Below are 10,184 nucleotides of genomic sequence, written 5' to 3'. Positions count from 1 at the left end.
AATTTCTTCCTTCTCAATATATATTCAACAAAATGTATAATTAATTCACTAGCCTCTAATTAATTAATGTATTTTTTCATTGGATGAATATAACACAAAAAATATATATTGCTTCTATATAATTCTAGGTTTTCATTTTATTGATATTTTTCAACTGATAACTGCAAAATGGACTTAATGTGTTGAGGAAAAGAACCACTTTCTAACCTATTCTAAGTAAATTATGAAATATAAGTAGAACCATGGCAAGAATTAACAACAGTAAAAAGGAACTATACAATAATTATTTACTAGAAGTGTTGTGTAATGCCTCAATTGAATCACTTAACTGTTCTAAACGCTGTATCAGCTGACTCATTGTACTCTGTGATTTTTGAATGTCTTCTTCATTTAGACTTGGCACAGTTGCAGAAGCTAAATCAAAGTGTAGCTTAGCCAACTTTTCCTGTTGTTCTCTTATATTTGTCATTTGTTCCATTGTACAACCACTACCAAATGCACGTAATTTTCCTGAGTGAAAATCTGCTAGCAGTCCCAATAAAGCTCTTTCCATATGCCGAACATCAGGCACTTGAGAGATAAAAGAATGGTGTCGAGTATCTGAATTATTTGTGCTATCTACTATATGCCAAATAAAAACAGAAATAAACAAAAAATAAAAAAGGATATGATATAAATATCAAAATTGTGTTATATGTACATTACAGGTCAAAAATTTTCGCCCACCTTACACAAAAAATGAAAACAATATGATTGATATTTATATTTTAAAAAACAATATATTGATAAGAATATAGTAATAATAAACCCGCAGTTTGTAATTGTTACATATTTGAATTTTTAATTTATCAATGTAGCCACCTGAAACTTTTATTATTTCGGCGCACTATTTTGGCATCCTCTGTAACAATTTTGATAAATAATTGTCGTCTATTTGGTTTCAATCGTTTTTCAAGATATTCGAAAGATGGGAAGTGGAAATGGGACAATGCTTTCTGACTTCCCTGTCCAATTTGTCCCACAACTCAATTGGGTTGATGTGAAATCATTACTTTCAGCATATTCTTCCTATCCAATTCTTTCAAATATTTTTTGGATAACTTCGAGAAATGCTTGGGATTGTTGTCATGCTGAAAGATAGATTTTCTGCCAACCAGGCGTTGGCCAGGACGTACTACAATATTTATTTATAGCCTTCTTTCTTCAAAATCCCTTCAATTTCTACCAGGTCTCCAGTTGCCTTTCCTCCAAAGCATCCCTAAATCATCACCGAGCTTATGCAGTCTTTTACAGACAGGATTACACATGATTCTAGCATCCGTTCTTCCTTTGACCTACACACAAACACTCTTTCTCTTGTACCTAAAAACTCTTTTCCACTCTTCATGCATCCAATTTTCATGTTATTTAGCCCACTGTAACCTCTTAATTTTGTTTTTACGTTTTTAAAGAGGTTTCTCCACTGCCACCCTTCCAAAAAGGTCAGCTTCTCTCAATCTGAGAAGCTATCTAAGGGCCTGTGAGTCGTCGATTATGTTTACTGATCAATACACTACATTTACCTTTAGGGGTTGTGGGTTTTCGAGGTTGTCCTGAATGTTTTCTATCGCCAAAGTATTTTTAATTTAGTTGCATTAGTACAGTTACTTTTGCCTAGACTATGAAGATTTACGATTAATGCACGAGTTTCAACTGATAACTCCTTGGTTTTACCCTTTTTAAAACTTATGAGTCTGAATTTTTGGGAATGGAAAGAATTCATAAACGAACTTCACAAAAGGATGTCTTGTTCCAAAAAGTATAAATCACACATGTTCTTGTAGGGCTAACTGGGACTAAACTATAACACTAAAGAAATAATTCACAGTTAAAGAATAATAAACAAATCAGTAGGTACTTGCAAGTTTCGCTTTGACCTTTGCTTGAAAATATAAAAGAGAAATTTGTTAAATTGTATTATTTTGAAATTTAAAGAATGGATTATGGGGTGGGCACAAATATTTGACCGGTGGCGAATATAAATAAATCAGGGTGGCATGTACACTGTGACCCGAAGTGTTGCGTCTCCTGCTGCTGCACTGTGAATGTTCAGTGTTCGCAGCTGATCTATTAATCCCACTCCTCTTAGAAAGATCAGAATGTGGGATGCCTCTAGCTGCCAATCTTAGTCTTCTATGAAATTAAGATATATTTAACTACCTCATGTGTTCATTCAACCAAAGTTATGGAATAAACATTCTGAAATATAATGGGATCTTATTTTTAATAAGGTCAAAATAGTTTTTAAAACTCTGCTTTTCTGAGGTAAACTAGGCAAGTATACCTACTGGGTGTGAAAAAGTGTATAACAACATGGAATCCAATGAATTAATGCAATTGAAGAAATTGGAAGACATGGAAAAATTGTGAGCACCTGAACACCTTTAAAATGAAATTTCCATACTTCAAATTTTAACTACGAACTGTTGTTGAAAAGATGTAAACCTAAGATTTCTGTTCAAACATGTTACAAAACAAACATTATGAATTTCAAGTAAATTCAAATTGTAATATCATAATTGATAAAATGAATGAATACACATATCTATATAGATATGATTGAAGTACACCTTGTACTATGTTGTGACCTAAAACTTGCTTAATTTTGATATTTTATGGTGAAGCATGCAAATTTTTGAAATTTAAATAAAACTGCTAAATTATAAGTGATAAAAAAAGTTAAATTTTTTATAATCTCACCTTTATGTGGATTTCTTGCCCTTACGGCAGTTGTTTTACTACAATCCCGAATTTTTCTTTCATTAACAAATGTTATTTTTGAGCCAGGTATTGTATTTCCACCTTTCCTAGCACTGTGTACGACAGAACTCCGACTTGTATTACCCGACGATGAAATCTAAAAAAATAATATTAGAGTTTTAACTAATTATTAAAATTAAACTAAAATGGAAGCTAAGTGAATTTTGTATAATTCTTTGAAAAAACATTTAAGTGTGTTTACCACTTTACTGCTTTTAACAGGTGATACAATTTTTCCTTCAGATTCATCTTGAACGATACTATCTTCATTTTCCGCATCACTTGAAACTAATTGCTGTAATTCTGATATTTCTCGTGATTCCATTTTAAATATTTAACTAAAATCTTACATCTTCATTTTTATCATTTCGGTAAATCTAACAATTCTGAAAATTATTTATTTGGAAATATATACGTCAAATTTATCTATTTTCAGCTTAGCCAAGTTTTAGAGAACAATTTTTACTTGTAACATGGCAGACATTTGGAAATATATTTGAAATAATAATAATAATATAGACCAACACAAACTAACTATTTCGACTGCATTTTCACTTAGCGTTCACTCATCTTTGGCATTCACAATGCATAAATACTTCTTTACCTTTCCTTGACCCTTACCACCACGCTCATCTATTCATTATTATTGGTAACATCTCGATTAATATCGACTTTCAATACCTAAAAGTTTTTATATAAAATTAACAAAATAAAAAATCTTTTCAATGATTCATCAATTTATCATAACAGAATATAAAAAATTGTATCAAATGAGTGACAATGCTATTAACAGAAAATTTTGAGTCGTCTGTAGAATCCAAAGTGAGATTTGAAGAGTCATCGAATTCTTGTCGGCATTCAATATCTTGTTGTAATAATTCTTGAACTCTCTTGATAGTTTTTTGGTTCATACAATCGTTTAACCTCAAATCAACTATTTCCAAAGATTTTTGCGAACAAAGAATGTTGATAATTATGGGAGTTAATTCTTCAGTTATTCCACAACGTCGTAGATCTAAAGCCTTGATCCATGAGTTATTCTTTAGTTCATTTAGAAGGTATTCAAAACCCTCATCCCCAAAGATAGCATTATCGTTGATAGTAATTCGCTTAACTCCTCTCATATCATATTTTCGCGAGCTTTCAATTCTTCGTGCAAGACTCCATTCTCGTTCTCCAGAATACCTCTTAAATCTTTGATACTGCATCAAGTCTGCTAAGTACTCACCACTTTTTGAACTTAAGTGGCAACCAGAGAGATTTAAGATTTCAATATTTGGTGTACCTCGTATATGTTTGCACACGGTTTCACATCCAGCATCGCCAATTATACAATTAGCCAAAGAAAGGTGTATTATGGTTCTATTTTTACCTAAAGCTTTGAGTAGATCTTCTAAATATTGCGGGAACATCGGTAGACCGTCTAGTTCTAGACGTGTAAGAGCTTCTGTTTGTCGTATGGCAAATGAGATAGATATTGTGAGTAGTTTGAATATATATGCTGTCCACAGCCATCCGAATTCTCTCTGTATGGATCTAACTTTCTGTTCTGAGTCAGCATCATGTAAAAATGAGCAATCTATTAATTCGCTTTTGATACTAAGTACCTGGAGACTTTTGTCGGAACTGAGAGCATGCGCGATTAGTATCCATTCGTCTACGCCAAATTCATCACCAACAAATTTGAGCGTCAGTAGATCTCCTATCTTCAACGGCTTTAAGGCTGGTATAGGTGAGCGCTTCATAATGTGACATAATTTGGGATACCATTCAGAAAATATATTCACTGGTTCTAGGGACGACTGAGAAGAATCCATATTAGCCATTTATAAAGTTTTATTGCATTTTAGAAAATAATTGTTTCATATTCTTGATAAACATTTACATTGACACAAATTTCAGACAAAACGTCAGTTTTGATAAGGGCTTCATAATTCAATAAGATAGTATATAGTGAACAACTAGCTCCTAACACAGCATATTTATTAAGTGCCGAGATGTTTATGATTGTATTAAGTTTGTAAGCCTGTGAACAGTTTGAAAGAATGGATGACAGTGGACATTGACAGTAAATATTAAAAATGGGTATTTTGATATGTGAGGAGTATGAACTGTAATTACGAGATGAATAGAAAAAAATGCTTTATTTTTTATTAAAATGTAGTATAAAACCATAATTTAAAAAATAAAAATTTATCATGAGCGAGCCATCTCTGTATACGCTAAAATATCAGCAATTGCTCAGAGATTTGAAAAATACAGTGGAAGGATTACTTATGACTCAAGTTGCTAATGTTTGGTCCGTTTTTGGTGGATTGAACAGGTTTCATAACATTGTTGATAAAATATTTAAACATGGCTGTAAAGGTTCAGAAGTAAGTTGATTAAGTATTATATTCTCCTTCCCTTCACAGATACAGTTGGTTGTAACTCTACTTTATCAATATGTATATATTGAATCAAGTTTTGTTTATATTAGATCAAATATCATTTCAGGTACCGGGTTACTATAAATTTATTCAAGGTTTGGAATGGTTGCAGCCTGAAAATACAAAATCTTTTTTTTCAATAGACTGTGAATATCGTCCACATATTCCTTCGCATCTAAAAACTGATAAATCCGCAATATGGTTGTACAGAAGTTTGGAAAATCATTCACTTTCACAAAAACTTTCATGGTTGCTATCTGATAAAACACATTTATCCAATTGCTACCAGTCATATGCATTTCTTTGTCAAGAAAAATATGCTGAAGCTACATTAATATGTTTGAGAGCAGTAGAAAGAAATCAAGCAAGTTTATTGTCAGATATCAACCCATATTTATTTCTCCAAAAACCCAAAGAATATATAAAAGTCCACAGAAGATGTTCATCTTTTCCTGATAATCATATGCAAAAGATTTACACAGAGAAACTGAATATCAGAAGAAAAACTATACAAGGTCTTAATGATGAATTAATGGAAAATGGAAAAACTGAAGTTATTGTACAAAGTAGAATAAAAACATGGCACAGTATGCCAAATTTGTTAGAACAGCAGATGTTACCTAAAAAGAAGCCTTGTTCAAAAAGTAAAACTACTCCAAATACACCAATTCATTCCAAAAAGCTTTCACCACCTTCATCTAAGGTAAACACATTTGACTGAACTGCTTACTCTATTTTTTACATCAACTAATATTGTGCTAGCAACAACTACAATTAACATTAGAAAAATTAGCATTTAGGTTTTTGTCATATTTAATTTTTAATAAAGAAAATCTATTTTTACTGCAAAGTACTCATGATCACAATAAGAGATGAATGGACATTTATCTTGTTGCTATTTATTTCTTTCACATATCTTGTCTAAATTTAGTAGCATAATTATATATACATTATAAAACAATTAAAGAAGAAGGTTATAAAAGGTTAAAGATTACAAATTTGTTTATAATTGCAAATAAAACAATTTGTTCCTTTGCCATTTCAAAGTAATTTTATAGGTGGTGAGGTGAAGTTCTTGGATATAAAACAATTTAAATCAATATTGCATCCAATTTAATATTGTATATTTAATTCTGATTTTGTCTGGCTTGTGTCAGTTTTTTTCCAGGCATAGTATGTATTCTACAGTATTGTAAGCAGTTAAAAAAATATTGAAGAATAAACGAAGAATGTTTCTAGGTCTATAGTAACTACAGGAGTCTACAACCTAGAATAAGAAAAAAACGACTCAATCAGACTATATCATCTAATTCATCTGAAGTAAAACATGTCCTAGTTGATAACTTGAATATAGTTGAATATACACCTTCCTTAAGCAGCTCTCAAAGCAGTGGTACTACTCTTATTAATGATGAATTAACTACTTCATATGTTTCAATGCCAGAAACGAAAAAAAAGCGAGCAGTAACTTCATCACATTCTTCCCTATCTGTAGTAGATTCATTCCTGCCAATGGCTGGTGAAAAAGATTACAAAAAGTTTCCCAAAAAAACATTCATAGAGGATGGAGGAATGAGTGTACTTCCTGCAACTACAGGCTACTTTCCAAAACCGAGCAAGGGCCAAAGTCTATTATCATTTCTAACTTCCAGTCACTTTGCTAGAACTAATGCAGAACTAGATAGAGAAAATGCACATTTTAGCATATCGGAAGCAATTATTTCTGCAATGGAGCAGATTCGATGTAAGAAGAGATTTAATGTGATAGAAGAACAATTAGATGATAGTGACCCTGAAATAGTAGATCTGAAACAAAAAATTAGATTAAGAAGAACAAAAAGAGTATTGGAGAATCAGAAAAAAGCAATATCTTTCAGTTTACTGAGTGATGGAAAAACTGATAGTAAGTGTCTGTGATTGTGAATCAATGTAACAATATAGAAATAATAATTTTTCTTGCAGCAGCTACTACTGTAAGTCCTTGCTCTACAAGCTTTTCTGATACAAATGCTTCAAGCTCTGATGAAATAGAAGATCTAGAAATAAATGAAATATCCAATTTAGAAGAAAATTCTGGTCTTTCAATGTCAATGGCATCTCTTTACTCTGAAGTAGATTTAATGAAAAGAAATGCACAAGGTACTCCTGATGGTGCTTCAGACATACTGTCTGCAGAAGGTGTTGCTATATCTCTTATTAGTAAATTTAGTGATCGACAGTTACCAAGGTATTTTTAAGTATGCATTTAGGGTTACTAAAAAACAACAAATGTTTTTGTTTGTAGAGCATCTGATTTAGAGTGGTTGGTGTCTGAAGAAGAAACTCACCAAACACTATTGCCTCTACCAAAAAGTTGGCCTGTGAGTCCCGATTCAGCAGAAGAACAGATAACTTCATTAAGAGGAACTCAAGATTGGGCACCCCCTAGACCCCAACTAATATTTACTTTACACCCAAGTCCAATGTATGTCATCTTGTTATCCATATCAATATACTAATTTCACTTTAATTGTAGAAGAAAAGAACTAATAGCAAAACAAAATTATAGATGTGCAGGATGTAGTATGAGGGTGGCCCCTAAGTATGCATCAAGATTTAGATATTGTGAATACTTGGGCAGATTCTTTTGCACTGGTTGTCACAAAAATCAGTTATCACTAATACCAGGCCGAGTGCTTCAGAAATGGGATTTTAAGAGGTAATATAATAAAATAATTTGATAAATTGATTTTATGGAAAAATATTTTTAGGTATCCAGTGTCAACATTCTCCTATAGACTGTTGGAACAAATGTACACCGATCCGCTATTTAGAGTTTTTTCACTGAATAAAAATATTGGAAAGATGGCAAAGAATCTCGAACTTTGTCAAAGAATTAGATTAGGGTTACACTACTTGAAAGATTTTATATTCACTTGCAAACATGCTGAGACGTAAGTAATTTTTTCAAACTACTTTTTGCAAAGATTGTATCTATGTTTCTTAATACACATAAATTATCATTACTCCTGTTTAATTCTGCCATAGATAGTGTAAATTATCTTGAGTCACTAGTTTTCTCTAAAACATCAAACCCTCCACGTTTTTTATACAGAATTTCACACAAGAGTAATGTAACCATATAAATGTATTATATTCTATTGTATCAGATAATGTGTTAATTGAAAATAGCTGTATTGGCACAATAATACAAAGCAAATCCAAAATTGATTGCTCTTATGATAATAATCATTTATTGTTATCCATCCATTTTTAGGATTGGAGAAAAGCTGGTTAAGGAAATGGGATCAGCATTAACGGAACCAGAAGTATATTCTATGGATGATTTATTTAAAATAAAAAATGGTGATTTGGTTACAAAGATGAAATCTTTAGTAGAAATATGTTGTAAGCATACTTCTGAATGCAAGGTTAGGAGATCTTGATTAAAACTAATTTTTTACTTATTTAGTACATCAAATTGGATAATTTAAAAAATGTCCTGTTAAAGAACTGTGAGAAAATTTTAACACATCAGTCAGTAAGATTAGTCACTCTACAGTGCCCAGTTGACTTAAATTATAGAAAATAAGGGTAAATATCCCCTCCAGATAATGTTTGTTAGTCGTGCCTCTATTTTTATGAGAAGCAATTTTCCACATGTTGAGGACTAAAAATAATTTTTTAAATAATACTTGCAATTTCCAGGAAGTTTCCACTTGTTTATCAAATTGACTATCTAATTGACTAGTAATATGGAAGTAACCTGTTTTAATTTAGGGCTACTATTTGGATTATGAAAATGTTTTGAGACATTTAACATGTTAAGCGCCATGCCCTATTTATAAAATTTCGTAAACAGGCCAAGTTCATTTTTTTATAGGTATTGATGATGTGTAAGTGCAATTTGAAACATGTTTCAAAATTGTTGAAGTTTTGAAATGACCTGGGTACAAAATATAAAAAATAAATACTTATTATATGATACATTTTGTTTTGACCCAGGGATCACATATCTATGTGAAGGTAAATTTCGCGGCCCACGCAAAAATTATAATTTTTGTGTGAGCCGCAACATGGTTTTACGGTCTACACTCATATAGAATGAGGTGTTATGAGGGTCCCCATGGTCCAACAAGGTCCAATCTCACAAGTAATTGACAGTCCATTGGGACCGTCATGACGCTCAACTTGTTAAGTGTCTCCATTCTGCTAAAATTCAGATATTTCTAAAAAAAACCTGAAAATCAATTTATAACTGCAGACAAGGAGAATCGCCACAGTTATTCTCGGTAAAATGGAAACCTACTTCTTATCTATTCATTTCTCCAAATCTGACCCGCAGAATCTAAAGGGAAATACCATCAGCTGTTAACTATTTTTTGAGACTCTAATAGCAATAAGTGTTGCTGTTCTGAATTTAGATTATTTAGTAGTAGTGCTAATCTTAGTAACTGCTGTGAAAAATAGATATTTCATACGAGTGTCTCATGGTTTATCATTTTGCCACACAAGTATGAAATATCTAGTCGTACATGTGCTGTACACCATTCTATTCCCACAACGTATACGAAATACTCAATAGTATTTCCACAACCTGCTGCACTAGTTCATAGGGTAGAATATTGAATATTTTGTGAAGGTAAGGAAAAATATCTTAATCTTATTACCAGTTTTGAATGGTTTTAGTTATGTATGGCGAGAGGATTTATTTGCGAATGTTGTCGAGCTGACGATGTGATATTCCCATGGCAGTTAAGGACAGTCTCGAGATGTCAAAAATGTGGTTCTTGTTATCATGTAAATTGTTGGCGTCCCGAACAGGCTCCATGCAAGAAGTGCTCACGAATACAAAAAAGAAAAGAAAGTGTCGATAGTAGCAATATATTTTGAACATGTATATATCAATCAAATTTTTTATTTTTTTATGTATCAGAAAATCAATATATTTTTCCAAAAAGTACAAACATCAAAGAT

At 31.8% G+C, this 10,184-nt stretch overlaps 3 protein-coding genes across 6 annotated transcripts; 1 reads left to right on the top strand and 2 right to left on the bottom strand.

Moving 5' to 3' along the window:
• Positions 1-2: 2 nt before the first annotated feature.
• Positions 3-3,418, bottom strand: LOC130899978 (coiled-coil domain-containing protein 28A). Of its 3 annotated transcripts, XM_057810255.1 has the most exons (4): positions 3,404-3,418; positions 3,002-3,185; positions 2,740-2,896; positions 3-621 (listed from the first exon to the last, which is right to left on the bottom strand). In XM_057810255.1, the coding sequence occupies exons 2-4, from the start codon at positions 3,122-3,124 to the stop codon at positions 284-286; spliced, it is 618 nt and encodes a 205-aa protein (XP_057666238.1). In that variant the 5' UTR covers positions 3,125-3,185; positions 3,404-3,418; the 3' UTR covers positions 3-283. The 3 variants fall into 3 exon arrangements, with proteins under 3 accessions (XP_057666238.1, XP_057666244.1, XP_057666252.1); XM_057810261.1 differs by lacking the exon at positions 3,404-3,418 and having other exon boundaries at positions 3-618; positions 3,002-3,228; XM_057810269.1 differs by lacking the exon at positions 3,404-3,418 and having other exon boundaries at positions 3-570; positions 3,002-3,223.
• A 100-nt stretch (positions 3,419-3,518) lies between these two features.
• Positions 3,519-4,700, bottom strand: LOC130899932 (protein Cep78 homolog). The gene has a single exon (XM_057810132.1). The coding sequence runs from the start codon at positions 4,623-4,625 to the stop codon at positions 3,522-3,524; it is 1,104 nt and encodes a 367-aa protein (XP_057666115.1). The 5' UTR covers positions 4,626-4,700; the 3' UTR covers positions 3,519-3,521.
• A 119-nt stretch (positions 4,701-4,819) lies between these two features.
• On the top strand, positions 4,820-10,167 carry LOC130901835 (run domain Beclin-1-interacting and cysteine-rich domain-containing protein). Of its 2 annotated transcripts, none has more exons than XM_057813465.1 (9): positions 4,820-5,174; positions 5,296-5,931; positions 6,468-7,131; positions 7,191-7,455; positions 7,513-7,692; positions 7,744-7,926; positions 7,979-8,161; positions 8,485-8,638; positions 9,897-10,167. In XM_057813465.1, exons 1-9 carry the CDS (start codon positions 4,998-5,000, stop codon positions 10,098-10,100), a joined length of 2,646 nt encoding a protein of 881 aa, XP_057669448.1. In that variant the 5' UTR covers positions 4,820-4,997; the 3' UTR covers positions 10,101-10,167. The 2 variants fall into 2 exon arrangements, with proteins under 2 accessions (XP_057669448.1, XP_057669456.1); XM_057813473.1 differs by having other exon boundaries at positions 4,854-5,174; positions 7,194-7,455.
• The last annotated feature ends 17 nt before the right edge of the window (positions 10,168-10,184 follow it).

The sequence above is a fragment of the Diorhabda carinulata genome, chromosome 1 (genome assembly GCF_026250575.1).
Source record: "Diorhabda carinulata isolate Delta chromosome 1, icDioCari1.1, whole genome shotgun sequence".
NCBI classification, from domain to species: Eukaryota; Metazoa; Arthropoda; class Insecta; order Coleoptera; family Chrysomelidae; genus Diorhabda; species Diorhabda carinulata.
The sequence above is the reverse complement of the archived record's forward strand: the minus strand, read 5'-3'. Positions and strand labels throughout refer to the sequence as shown.